Raw genomic sequence first — 14,543 nt, forward strand, 5'->3', positions numbered from 1 at the left:
TCAAGCCGGAGAGAGGTCTCCGCCAAGGGGACCCGCTCTCTCCTTTCCTCTTCCTATTTTGTTCGGAGGGGCTTTCATGGCTCAGCTTGGACAAAGAAAGAAGGGGCCTCATCTCGGGAGTCAAGTTCGGGCGAGGCGAGCTCCGTGTCTCTCACATCTGAAGAAGTCGCTCGGTGTCTCTCCATCTACTCTTCGGTTTTGGGGCAAGCCGTCAACTTCACCAAATCCGATGTTTGCTTTGGCCGATCGGTCTCGGACGAGTCCAAACAAGCGGTCGCAGCTAGCCTTGGAGTGCCCATCACACATTGCCACAAGAAGTACTTAGGGCTGCCCACCTTCACCGGCCTCCGTACTTGCGAGTTGTTTGCCTTTGCTCGTGATCGGGTGTTGGAAAAAAAGAAATTATTGGAGGGGGATTTGGTTTAGTCAAACAGGCCGTGAGGTGCTTATTAAGGCGGTCCTCCAAGCCATCCCTGGGTACGTTGCGAGTTGCTTCCGCCTCCCGAAGACTCTCATCGGAAACATTCACAAGGTCATCGCAAAGTATTGGTGGGGGAATAGTGGAGGCGAGGAGATGACATTACCTCTTTCTTCGTATCCACCCTGGAGTCCTTTGAGGTTAGTAATTTGGAGTTGTTTCTTGTCTTAGTTTGGGAAATTTGGAATCATAGGAACAACGTCTCAACGGGAAAGGATAAGTGGACTTCGGAGGAACTTGTGGAATGGACCGGGGGTTTTCTTGATGCTTACCGGAGAGCTAACCCCCCTAGGCCGCTGCCCCGCGAGAGCCGTGTGCCACCGGCGTCGGAATGGCAGCCCCCGGGACCAAGTATGGTGAATGTTTGTATTGATGCGGCCATTGACTCCCGCGGAGGATCTTGGTGAAGAACGTCGGTTTCTCTCCGGTTCTTGCGGAGGCTTTTGCGATGCGGGGAGGCCTTCGGTTGGCGGCGGAGCTTGGGTACGACCGAGTGGTGGTGCAATCAGATTGTCTTGAAGTAGTTCAAGCCGTGAAGAGAGCCGCTACCCCGACTACGGAGCTTGGCACTATCCTTGGGGACATCAAGGCTTGTAAGTCCCTTTTTTCTCTTATTGAGCTTGGCACTACCCCGCCATGCACGATGAACGAGGTTCTCAATGATATTTCACATTGTAACCACGGTATTCCTCCGCCATAAGTGAGGCTTGCTAATGAATTACGCCGTGGTAGCGGCCACGTTTACTCAAAAAAAAAAAAAACTTTAATCCTCCAATTAATTTTTATTTTTATAACTTTAATCCTTTTCTTTGTACTATATAATCTAAAAAGAAATGATTTACTTTTTGAAATAGACTTTTTATTACTCCCATCAATTCGCTTGCCCTTCTTCCCCGCCTCCCTTTCTCTCTCAGCTGCGACCGCCGTAAAACAGGAGAGAGAGAGAGACAGAGAGAGACAGAGAGAGAGAGAGAGTCAATGGAGAAGATGAAGATAGAGGAAGTTCAATCGACCACCAAGAAGCAGCGCGTAGCCACTCACACGCATATCAAAGGCCTTGGCCTTGAGGTAACTGATAAACCATCTCTCTCTCTCTCTCTAGGGTTTAGGGTTTACTCTCTGTTTCCATTCAACTACACGAAATGAGAAGAGAACGAAATAGGTAAAGACACCGGTTCGAACCATTTTCAGGCGAATGGAAGAGCAGTGCCTTGGGCAGCTGGGTTCGTGGGTCAATCGGAGGCCCGAGAAGCTTGCGGTCTGGTCGTGGACATGATTCGGCAGAAGAAAATGGCTGGCCGAGCCCTTCTAATGGCCGGACCTCCAGGCACCGGAAAAACCGCTCTTGCCCTCGGTATCTCTCACGAGCTTGGCACAAAGGTACTCTGTCAATCTCATACAGCATTTAGGGTTAAGAGTGTTTATGTCTCTGACTGGTTTATGTGTTCAGGTCCCATTTTGCCCCATGGTTGGCTCAGAGGTCTACTCCTCGGAAGTGAAGAAAACCGAGGTTCTAATGGAGAATTTCCGCCGAGCTATCGGGCTCCGTATCAAGGAGAATAAAGAGGTCTACGAAGGAGAGGCAAGTTTTCCATTCTTCTCGCTCACAGTGTTTCCGTTTCACTTCTAAACAAAAATGATGATTCAAAGCCTTTTTTTTTTTTTTGGTCTTCAGGTTACTGAACTCTCACCCGAAGAAACAGAGAGTGTAACAGGTGGCTATGGAAAGAGCATTAGCCATGTCATCATCGGGCTAAAAACCGTCAAAGGGACCAAGCAACTCAAACTCGACCCAACTATTTACGACGCCTTGATTAAGGAAAAGGTGGTTCGTTGATCTTGCTTTGCACGTATTGCGTTGCTGTTACTGAGTATGGCTTTTTTTGCATAAAACCTGAAGGTAGCAGTTGGGGATGTGATATATATCGAAGCAAATAGCGGGGCTGTGAAGCGGGTTGGTAGGTGTGATGCTTTTGCTACCGAATTCGACCTCGAAGCCGAAGAATATGTTCCGCTTCCAAAAGGGGAGGTTCACAAAAAGAAAGAAATAGTCCAGGTTTGTTTTTATTTTACACTTTGTGTTTGTTATCAATGCTTCTTAAGCTTTGGCATGATTTCTTTGCTTGTCGATCCAGTTTTTATTTATCAATTGTACTAAAAATGATACCCATGTTACAGTATGTGGCGTGACTATCAATTATTTTACTCAAAAAAAAAAAAAACTTTAATCCTCCAATTAATTTTTATTTTTATAACTTTAATCCTTTTCTTTGTACTATATAATCTAAAAAGAAATGATTTACTTTTTGAAATAGACTTTTTATTACTCTCATCAATTCGCTTGCCCTTCTTCCCCGCCTCCCTTTCTCTCTCAGCTGCGACCGCCGTAAAACAGTAGAGAGAGAGAGAGATAGAGAGATAGAGAGAGAGAGAGAGAGAGAGAGAGAGAGAGCGTCAATGGAGAAGATGAAGATAGAGGAAGTTCAATCGACCACCAAGAAGCAGCGCGTAGCCACTCACACGCACATCAAAGGCCTTGGCCTCGAGGTAAATGATAAACCATCTCTCTCTCTCTCTCTCTAGGGTTTAAGGTTCACTCTCTGTTTCCATTCAACTACACGAAATGAGAAGAGAACGAAATAGGTAAAGACACCGGTTCGAACCATTTTCAGGCGAATGGAAGAGCAGTGCCTTGGGCAGCTGGGTTCGTGGGTCAATCGGAGGCCCGAGAAGCTTGCGGTCTGGTCGTGGACATGATTCGGCAGAAGAAAATGGCTGGCCGAGCCCTTCTAATGGCCGGACCTCCAGGCACCGGAAAAACCGCCCTTGCCCTCGGTATCTCTCACGAGCTCGGCACAAAGGTACACTCTGTCAATCTCATACAGCGTTTAGGGTAAGAGTATTTATGTCTCTGACTGGTTTATGTGTTCAGGTCCCATTTTGCCCCATGGTTGGCTCAGAGGTCTACTCCTCGGAAGTGAAGAAAACCGAGGTTCTGATGGAGAATTTTCGCCGAGCTATCGGGCTCCGTATCAAGGAGAATAAAGAGGTCTACGAAGGAGAGGCAAGTTTTCCGTTCTTCTCGCTAACAGTGTTCCCGTTTTCACTTCTAAACAAAAATGATGATTCAAAGCCTTTTTTTTTTTTTTTTGGGTCTTCAGGTTACTGAACTCTCACCCGAAGAAACAGAGAGTGTAACAGGTGGCTATGGAAAGAGCATTAGCCATGTCATCATCGGACTAAAAACCGTCAAGGGGACGAAGCAACTCAAACTCGATCCAACTATTTACGACGCCTTGATTAAGGAAAAGGTGGTTCGTTTATCTTGCTTTGCACGTATTGCGTTGCTGTTACTGAGTATGGCTTTTTTTGTATAAAATCTGAAGGTAGCGGTTGGGGATGTGATATATATCGAAGCGAATAGCGGGGCTGTGAAGCGGGTTGGTAGGTGTGATGCTTTTGCTACCGAATTCGACCTCGAAGCCGAAGAATATGTTCCGCTTCCAAAAGGGGAGGTTCACAAAAAGAAAGAAATAGTCCAGGTTTGTTTTTATTTTACACTTTGTGTTTGTTATCAATGCTTCTTAAGCTTTGGCATGATTTCTTTGCTTGTCGACCCGAAAAGTGAAGTTCATCGGTCACGATGAGGTCATAAGGCTCGCCTCGGGGAGCGCCACGTCAGCGTCTCCCAAGAGATAGAGGCACTCGAGTTTCAGCCGGAAGATCTTCTTCCCCGACCGGCTGCGAAAACCAACCGCTTCTCTGCCTAGACACGCGAGTTCGCTAAAGGTATAAACTGCGTTGGAAAACAAAAACAAAACACGATTTGCAAACCAATAAAAACCGGAATTCTGATTTTGTATTTAAATGTACAATGTAATTGATTACATGCTATACGAGTCTCTGAATTGATCTCTACTTCAGTGCCAACGTCTGTATTTAGATCGCCTGTTCGCGAGAAGGCTATAGCGGATATCTACAGTGCTCCAAGATCTTCCGAGGCTAATGTCTCGCTCGTTCCTATTCGTCCAGGTGATCTAATTGATTTGGTGACATAGACTGCTCTGCATTTAACATTGCTTCTGTGTTTTTGATCATCTCATTCTCAGGGAACGAAACGCTTGGCACATCGAGTCAGAATGTAAACAAAGCATCGAGTGAAAAACTTCTCTCACAGACCTTCCTCGCCGCCTTCTCAAACTTCGCCCACGTCGGATCTCCAGATCGCCGCCTGCTTTGGCCACGTCACCCACGAAACGTCTCTCTTCCTAGTTCCTAACAACTTCATCTTCAGTCGTTTCTCGTTGTCCTGTCGTTTCTTATTTTCCTGTCGTTTCTCGTTTTCCTGTCGTTTTTTAATCTTCCGTCGTTTCTCGTTTTCCTGGCGTTTTTAATGTTCTGTCGCTTCTCGTTTTCATGTCGTTTTTTAATCTTCTGTCGTTTCTCGTTTTCCTGTCGTTTTTTAATCTTCTGTCGTTTCTCGTTTTCATGTCGTTTTTTAATCTTCTGTCGTTTCTCGTTTTCATGTCGTTTTTTAATCATCTGTCGTTTCTCGTTTTCCTGTCGTTTTTTTCCCTTTTATTATCGCGGAGTAGAGGATCATATTACCGTTCAGAATGTAAACAAACGCTTGGCCACTCCACGTCACTCCGACTCCGAGTAGTAAAACAGTTGACACGTCGAGTCAGACGGTCAAAGCTTCGAGCCCACAGATACCACTTAATGTCAGTACTCCGGGTGATAATACAGCTCTCCCAAATGAAATTTCGTCAGATGATCGTTTGGGTGCACGGTTAGAAGATTTGCACAGTTTTTACGGCGCATATCTTCCTTCTTCGGACGGAACTTGGAAGTCGGTAACTTTTCTCTTCGCTCACACGTGCTCGTTTTTTTTTTTTTTTTTTTCTCAATGTTACCATAGCTTCTTTCTCTTACAGGGGTGGTATAAGCGTTGTCGATGCTAGTTCTCGATCGGAGATCATCATCGAGAGCTTCCAGGCTCAAACTCCGACCCAAGTCCATCGTCAAGTGTATCGAGTCTTACAAAAACTTCCTCCGATTCTGCAAGTGAAGATGATTCCTCGGGCCAAGTATTTGGGTGACCTGTGTCTCGACCACGTCGGGCTGTACTTCTTCCCGTCCGATAACGCCTCCGACACGTACGTCTCGTTTTCCCACTTGTGAATTTCGCAATCGTTTCGTGAGTGAGATATGTGTTTGATCGATCGGGTTGTAGATCGAGATACGACAAGCTGTTCGAGCGGATGGAGATCGAAGAGTCGGTCGTGGCGTGTCGCGTGGACGAATACGAGCTGACTATCTTCACGTCCAAGCAGCTCAAAGCGGACAGAGAGAGTGAGTTTTTTTTTTTTTTTTTTTTTTTTTTTTTTTCTCTGTCACTATCTTCACAGTCACTGTGTGATTGTTGTGGTTTTGATTTCAGTGAACAACTTCTTGTGGGGACTGGTAAAGAAGGCAAGTAAAGGCAAACAGATTGTGTCCAGTCCAGGTAATATTCATCACATTGTCACTCCTCTCATGTCCTCCATTATTATAACTCTATGTTGGTGTTTTAGCAGGAACTGGAGAGATTGAGAACTGAGCCACAATGAGTTTGGTAACATCTGATCAGAACTACTAACTATATATATTATAGTCGCAAAGGAAAGGATATAGAAGAAGAGATGTGGGTTGAAAGTATTGAGAGGTTGGATATATAGTTATGTTATTATAACAATATGTTTAGTTATTAAGTATTAGCAAAATTAGATCAGTATAGGCTATTACTCGTTACTATTATACCATGCTAAGCCTCGTGTTCCACACGTGTTCGAGACTTCTAGTATCAATTTAAGCCGGATTTCATTTACAATCATCGTCATTAGCACATGATATATTAATTAATATGTTGCCTACAAATTATGGATTTTTTTTTAAGGCACTAAATTATGGACTTAAGTTGTATTAATCACAAATACTGTTGATGATGCATGACAAATAGTACCATCGTTTTTGCCTACAACTGTTGTGTGATAATTTCGAGTTTCGACAATATTTATATAATTTTTTTTTTAATTCTCACGTAGTACCACATTATTTTTCTTTATAAAAAATATATAGTGAATTATTATACAAGCGACACTTATGTCATTTTACTATTTTTTTCTGAACAAAATAATGATAAATTATTGATTTTGTAGTCTCTTGATCCTTTTATATTAAATTTTTCTTTATGAAATCCAATGCGCCTAAATAGCTTATAACGAAATTACAACTTAAATAACTTGTTCACATTAAAATAAGAATAAACAATCTGAAATAGCACGACTATCCTCAATTGAAATTATAATCTAACTATATAAAGTTTCGTATTGAGACATCCATAAAGTTTCGTATTGAGACATCCATAAAGTTTCACACCTGTTTGATAAAATGCCTCTGCCAGCTTTATTTATCTATGTATATGTGTGAGATGAATTACAACCGTTATTGATTTTATGAGAGTGGGTTTTTCTTCTTCATGTTTTTGTTTTTTAATTTCTTAATTCTCTGTTTAGAACTTTGTGACCTCTCAACATGAGTAAATAATGTGTCTGAATAATAATGTTACACCACATTCAAAAAAGTCTGTTAGGTGGTTTTTTTTTTTTATAAAAAATATTTGGTGTTAAAAATTGATTTATTCCCGTTTCTATGTTGGGTTGTGTTTTTGTTTTACTCTTTGAAATGGTTTTCATCTTTGAGTTTGGCGTTAAAGATTTGTTGACTTGACATACAACTGAAAACGGTATGGATTTGATGAAAACAATATCAACAAATTATATTATTTGCTGATAAATATGTCAACAATTCATGTCATCTATGTCAACCATTTATGTCGATTGTTGACATTTATCTCTACCAATCAATAAATTTTTTCAGTGTTATCATTTGTTAATTTATACATGTCAACAAATTGCGGTAATTTCTCTTTTTGTGATGGGTTTGGCTCAATTGTATCCAATATGTTGGACTTTTTTCCGTGGGCGAAGTCTTGGACCAAGGTAAACGTGGACAAGGAGAATAGAATTAATGAGGAATTCTCTTTCCATCTCTTTACTTTTAGGGAAGAGAAATTTCTTATCTCCTTAAATGAGGAAATAAAATTATCTTCTCCTTGCAATAAAGAGAAGAGAAGTCAAAAAAATATTTTCTTCTCCCTCTTCTCTTTTATTCCAACGGTTGATTTTTTTTTTTTAATCGAGCTATTGGATTGTTGACCGTTGGAGATCTAATGGCTCAAATTTTTTGATCGTTGGAGCCCAAAAATTAACCTTTTTTGGACGTTGGACCTCCAAAAATTAAAAAAAAATTGTGTTTTAACCCCCTCATTTTTTTCTCTATAAATAAACCCTTATTTCTCACATCTTTTTTCACAAATCACTCTCAAACTCTCTCATTCTTCTAAATCTCTCTAAAAAGTAAAAAAAAAAAAAAAAAAAAGTGAAACGAAAATGCAAAGCCCAGGATCGTAGGCCTATCTAGCACGCGAGCCCACCAGCAAAGCAAAACCGAGACACCAAGGCCTTGATACACAAGCTCAAAAATGGACTAAAAAGCTTCAAACCCCTCGGGCTAAGCAGAGAATACAAGACTTAGACTCTATATTTAGATACACAAAGTAAACTCACAATAGCTACAAAAATCTAAGAAAAATTATCTACCTACCTAAATAAACAATTTATTGGTTAGAAAGAACCCTATGGTCATTTTTACTACAACTGTTTTTGTGTGTTAACCAAAGTTGTGGTGGCTTATATTAAAATAAAGTGACCACACATTTGTTTAAAATCCCGGAAAGGGTAAGTAGGCAGCTCAATCAAAACTCAAATATACATTACACTAGAATTGTAATATTTCTGAGGAAGGGAAAAAAAAAAGAAGAATGAAAACTGTAGCATTTCTGATTATTTATCTTCTCCCTACTTTTCTTTTAATTAAATAATGAATAGTAAATTAAAAAAAGGTCTGATTTCGCATGGCTCAAGTTTTGTTGCTCAGAACGTTGTCTCGCTGAAAGGAATCCAAAATATATAGATCCCATAATATTCGGAAACAAATGACTAATTTACATTCAGAGCAAAAAAAGAAAAAAAAAAACGAATAATTTACATGAATAACGCATTTACTTATAATTTTCTATTCTAACAAAATTATGAAAACAGACAAATAAACAATTGATACACCAATTGATCAAGCCACTAAGTAGTTCAGAGTAAAAACATTTGGGTGACCTGCAAAAACATAAAAATAAAATAAATGCGACACAGTTTATAAAATGGAATAACCAGAGAGCAAGAAAAATGAAATAAACGGAATTTCTCAATCTTTTTACCTGAAATGAAGAGGAGAACAATCATCATCTCTATCTCCAAGAAACAATCTTTTTAGTGCTTCCATGAATCTGAAAGTAAAAAAATATGGCTGCACTCATAATTGAGCTGCCTACATACCCTTTTCTCTTCTTTTTAGGAGAGAGAAAGGGATCAAGCCATTGTAGTTCATATTTGAGGGGTCAGATAGTAATATGATGACAAATAATTAATAGCTGAATAATAAGTTTCGGTACGGTAACAATACATCAATGCACAATCTTAATAATGAGTGAACTATCGTATACCTGCACCTAGGTTCCTAATCAGCTTTTTTCACAGAAAATACATAAAGGAATGCATATATGTAATTCTAAGCCAAAAAAATATAATACATATAGTTTTAAAAGTTTTTTTTTTTAAGAAATAGATATTGATTAACATCCCCCAAAAGCTTTGATAGATTCTGAAAAATAGACGCCTAAACACTCGGCCGGCCCAACAACCTAAACCCCTCTACCCAAAAATAAAAAATAAAAAAAAGTCCTACGACAAATTTTTCAGAACCAGCCAAAACATTTTGGGAGAGGTTAATCAATAATTTTTTTGTATATTTAAAAAATAATAGACCTTGAAAAAATAAATGAAAGTTTAATCCCTTTAGTAATCCATGAAAGTATCTAACTAGGAGATCGAAGGTGAAAATATGATAGTTCGTATTAAGATTATGCATAGACGATTGTTAATGGGAAAAAAAAATTCATAAATGGATTAAAAATATGTACCTGAAAGAGATCATGTTGACGAAGCAAACAATCTTCTTCGTCTGATTAAGCCCATTCCTTGTCGGCTTCAAACCGTATCTCTGAACATCAAAGGCCGGGTTCCGAATCACCTAAGCAAACAATATTTCATTTCGACAAAATAATCAACAAACAAAACCTAGATGGGAGCTTTTTTTGGTACCTTGTTTTTCAAGCATTGTGAGTTAAGTGTTTGCAATCGTAGAAGCTTGTCTCTGCAATGGCTGACGGAGCTTCTATGCCATGTAGTCTATCTTTTGTGTCTGCAAGTAAAGAATGAAATTGGGTGGCTGCACTCAAGTCAAGACTGAGCTGCCTACATACCCTTTCTCTCTCTTTTTCGGAGAGAGAGAGAGAGAGAGAGAGAGGGATCAAGCCCTTGTAGTTCATATATCGACAAGAAAAAACAAGTAAAATCTGCTAGAATTCTATTACCGAAACAATAAACAGTATACGATCTTAATCAATACTCTCAACTGCAATCTCAAAAATTAAATTCTTCGGTAGAAATTATGTTAGGCAATATAACAATACATAAACTTCTAGCAAAAAAAAAATTAATACATATATAGTTTTATTTGAAATTATAGATACTTATGCTCCCCCAACTTTTGACTGACAACCAAATATTTGGGGCCGGCCGGCACTTTTAAAAAAAAAAAATTGGAGCCAGTCAAAAGAGCTAAGGGGAGAATAACCAATCATTTATATATATATATATATATATATATATATATATATATATATATATATATATATATATATAAACCAGAATTAATATGAAAGTTGTTTTCCCTTTTGTAATTAATGTAGGAATTTAACTAAGGAGTTCAAAGTTGAGAATCCTAGACTACTTGTGAAGCGGCGTTAGGGACAGAGAAATTAGAGTACCTTCTTCAATGGTCCTCGGTTGGCTCATCGCCACATTAGAGCTTTCTTGAACCTCGCCTCGGTCAGATAAACTCCAGCCACGGCCACCACCATAAGTACCTGAGACAAGGAAATCAGAATAAATAGCTTTTATGGCTAAAACCCATGCACTATTGCTATCATGAAGACTAAAAAGAGTACGATTGAACTCACTGTAAAAGCAAAGAGCTCGACGAAGGAGTTGAGGATCAAGCGTCTCATGCTGGCAAATTGTCCTTACTGAATAAAGAATTGGGGCATAACACGAGTACAACAATGAGAATAGGAGAATAACCCATAAAAAAATGATGCATTAAGTTGATTTTTTATTTTAAAAAAATGTGAAATTTGAACATTTTGTAGAATCCTACACTGCACGCCCTGTTTGTAGAATCCAGACACATTTTAGTTACACAGAATAACCAGAGAGCAAGAAAACTGAAATAATTGGAATTTCTCAATCTTTTTACCTGAAATGAAGAGGAGCACAATCATCATCTCTATCTCCAAGAAAAAATCTTTTTAGTGCTTCCATGAATCTGAAAGTAAAAAGTATGGCTGCACTCATAATTGAGCTGCCTACATACCCTTTTCTCTTCTTTTTAGGAGAGAGAAAGGGATCAAGCCTTTGTAGTTCATATTTGAGGGGTGAGATAGTAATATGATGTAACATAATTAATAGCTGAACACTAAGTATATGTACGGTAACAATACGTCAATGCACAATCTTAATAATAAGTGAACTACCGTATACCTGCACCTAAGCTCCTAATCAGCATTTTTCACAGAAAGTACATAAAGGAATGCATATATGTAATTCTAAGCCAAAAAAATATAATACATAATAGTTTTAAAAGTTTTTTTTTTTTTAAGAAATAGATATTGATTAACATCCCCCAAAAGCTTTGATAGATTCTGAAAAATAGACGCCTAAACACTCGGCCGGCCTAACAACCTAAACCCCTCTACCCAAAAAAAAAAAAAAAAATCCTACGGACAAATTTTTCAGAACCAGCAAAAACAGTATGGGAGAGGTTAATCAATAATTTTTTTGTATATGTAAAAAATAATAGATCTTGAAAATAAAAGAAAGTTTAATCCCTTTAGTAATCCATGAAAGTGTCTAACTAGGAGATCGAAGGTGAAAATATGATAGTTCGTATTAAGATTATGCATAGACGATTGTTAATGGAAAATAAAAAGCTTGGCTGGAAAATATGTACCCGAAAAAGATCATGTTGAAGAAGCAAACAATCTTCTTCGTCTTCGTCTTTGTCTTCTTAGTGTGTCGATCAGAAAAACGGAGGTGGACATATGCAAAACAGGGCAATGACAATCTTAATCTGTTAGAATTCTATTATCGAAACAATAAACAGTATACGATTTTAATCAATACCCTCAACCGCAATCTCAAAAATTAAATTCTTCTGTAGAAAATATGTTAGGCAATATAACAATACATAAATTTCTAGCAAAAAAAACAAAATAATATATATATAGTTTTATTTGAAATTATAGATGCTTATGCTCCCCCAACTTTTGACTGACAACCGAATATTTGGGGCCGGCCGGCACTTTTTAAAAAAAAAAAATTTGGAGCCAGTCAAAAGAGCTAAGGGGAGAATAACCAATCATTTATATATATATATATAAAAAAAAAAACCAGAATTAATATGAAAGTTGTTTTCCCTTTTGTAATTAATGTAGGAATTTAACTAAGGAGGTCAAAGTTGAGAATCCTAAACTACTTGTGAAGCGGCGATAGGGACAGAGAAATTAGAGTACCTTCTTCAATGGTCCTCGGTTGGCTCATCGCCACATTAAAGCTTTCTTGAACGTCGCCTCGGTCAGATAAACTCCAGCCACGGCCAGCACCATAAGTACCTGAGACAAGGAAATCAGAGTAAATAGCTTTTATGACTAAAACTCATGCACTATTGCTGTCATGAAGACTAAAAAGAGTACGATTGAACTCACTGTAAAAGCAAAGAGCTCGACGAAGGAGTTGAGGATCGAGCGTCTCGTGCTGGCAAATTGTCCTTACTGAATAAAGAATTGGGGGCATAACACGAGTACAACAATGAGAATAGGAGAATAGCCCATAAAAAAAATATCTATTAAAAAGACAACCGTCAATAATCTGCCATCACTTGGATTTGATCTATTTATCAATAAGTTTGAAAGGGAAGTAATCAACTGAGTAGTTCTTACCGTGTTAGTGATGAAAATGACTTCATCAATAGCTGACAGCTCAGATCCATATGCCTTATCCTCCATACCTTTAAAAAAGAAGACAGTAAATCAGAACTAAGAAGGATTTAAAGACTCTTATAGGATTAGGATTGATAATCACGCACTATAGGACATAGGCTGACTCTCACAGGCTAAAACCAGAGATCTATCTCTTTCTCTCTTTAAATCTGGAGAGGCAAAAGATGATGCATTAAGATAATTTTTTATTAAAAAAAATGAGAAATTTGAACATTTTGTAGATTGAGATGGCTTATTACTCACCATAAGAGAAAAGATGAAAAAACATTTAAAGTCGCCGATTGCATGAAAAGCTCCATCCTACACTGCACGCCCTGTTTGTAGAATCCAGACACATTTTAGTTACACAGAATAACTAGAGAGCAAGAAAAATGAAATAAATGGAATTTCTCAATCTTTTTACCTGAAATGAAGAGGAGCACAATCATCATCTCTATCTCCAAGAAAAAATCTTTTTAGTGCTTCCATGAATCTGAAAGTAAAAAGTATGGCTGCACTCATAATTGAGCTGCCTACATACCCTTTTCTCTTCTTTTTAGGAGAGAGAAAGGGATCAAGCCATTGTAGTTCATATTTGAGGGGTGAGATAGTAATATGATGACAAATAAATAATAGCTGAACAATAAGTTTTGGTACGGTAACAATACATCAATGCACAATCTTAAGAATAAGTGAACTATCGTATACCTGCACCTAGGTTCCTAATCAGCTTTTTCACAGAAAGTACATAAAGGAATGCATATATGTAATTCTAAGCCAAAAAAATATAATACATATAGTTTTAGAATTTTAATTTTTTTAAGAAATAGATATTGATTAACATCCCCCAAAAGCTTTGATAGATTCTGAAAAATAGACGCCTAAACACTCGGCCGGCCCAACAACCTAAACCCCTCTACCAAAAAAAAAAAAAAATCCTACGGACAAATTTTTCAGAACCAGCAAAAACAGTATGGGAGAGGTTAATCAATAATTTTTTTGTATATGTAAAAAATAATAGATCTTGAAAATAAAAGAAAGTTTAATCCCTTTAGTAATCCATGAAAGTGTCTAACTAGGAGATCGAAGGTGAAAATATGATAGTTCGTATTAAAATTATGCATAGACGATTGTTCATGGAAAATAAAAAGCTTGGCTGGAAAATATGTACCCGAAAAAGATCATGTTGAAGAAGCAAACAATTCTTCGTCTTTGTCTTCTTAGTGTGTCGATCAGAGACATGCAAAACAGGGCAGTGACGGGTTCGTTTTTATATTAGTGGTCAGAAAAAAAAAAACGATTGTTTATGAAGATGTATTATGGAAAGATAAACAAACAGTTTAGGTGGAAATAAGCATACCTTCTGGATCTGCTGTTTCTTTTAGGTGGTTGGCATAGTCAAGATTTCACTTCATGCACCTCGTCAAACCAGGAGAATTGGTATCAGCGGTGAGAAAATAGTAAAAATAAGAAAAATAAGAAGCACTTGAATTAAGAAATCAATTTTAAGCCATCATTTTTTTTACTTTTTTTCCAAATACTGGTTCCACGTTGTCCTGGCAGCCTTAAAATACATAGTGAAATGGGAATCAGATTCCACACAAAAAAAAAAAACTGTATACCTAAGAAAAACCATTTGAACGAGTAACCAAAATTTGGGGAAATTGTTTTGAAAACGAAACTGAAAAAAATCGGAATTTAAAACAAAAAAACTGGATAAAAAGAGTGGCGATTAGGTCTGCCTTACCGGAG

At 38.0% G+C, this 14,543-nt stretch overlaps 2 protein-coding genes across 4 annotated transcripts; both read left to right on the top strand.

Annotated features, from left to right (window-relative positions):
• Positions 1-1,309: 1,309 nt before the first annotated feature.
• On the top strand, positions 1,310-2,668 carry LOC149384534 (ruvB-like protein 1). Its single transcript, XM_089628054.1, has 6 exons — positions 1,310-1,546; positions 1,670-1,858; positions 1,929-2,060; positions 2,154-2,303; positions 2,379-2,534; positions 2,657-2,668. The coding sequence occupies exons 1-6, from the start codon at positions 1,457-1,459 to the stop codon at positions 2,666-2,668; spliced, it is 729 nt and encodes a 242-aa protein (XP_089484180.1). The 5' UTR covers positions 1,310-1,456.
• A 102-nt stretch (positions 2,669-2,770) lies between these two features.
• Positions 2,771-5,629, top strand: LOC149384535 (ruvB-like protein 1). 3 transcript variants are annotated; one of them, XM_089628698.1, is made up of 9 exons: positions 2,771-3,025; positions 3,151-3,339; positions 3,411-3,542; positions 3,640-3,789; positions 3,865-4,020; positions 4,109-4,267; positions 4,403-4,510; positions 4,588-5,334; positions 5,416-5,629. In XM_089628698.1, exons 1-6 carry the CDS (start codon positions 2,936-2,938, stop codon positions 4,175-4,177), a joined length of 786 nt encoding a protein of 261 aa, XP_089484824.1. In that variant the 5' UTR covers positions 2,771-2,935; the 3' UTR covers positions 4,178-4,267; positions 4,403-4,510; positions 4,588-5,334; positions 5,416-5,629. The 3 variants fall into 3 exon arrangements, with proteins under 3 accessions (XP_089484824.1, XP_089484825.1, XP_089484826.1); XM_089628699.1 differs by lacking the exons at positions 4,109-4,267; positions 4,403-4,510 and having other exon boundaries at positions 5,074-5,334; XM_089628700.1 differs by lacking the exons at positions 4,403-4,510; positions 4,588-5,334; positions 5,416-5,629 and having other exon boundaries at positions 4,104-4,267.
• The last annotated feature ends 8,914 nt before the right edge of the window (positions 5,630-14,543 follow it).

Source organism: Urtica dioica, chromosome 10 (genome assembly GCF_054948205.1).
Source record: "Urtica dioica subsp. dioica isolate 48M chromosome 10, U.dioica_male_clone48M_v1_H2, whole genome shotgun sequence".
NCBI lineage: Eukaryota > Viridiplantae > Streptophyta > Magnoliopsida > Rosales > Urticaceae > Urtica > Urtica dioica.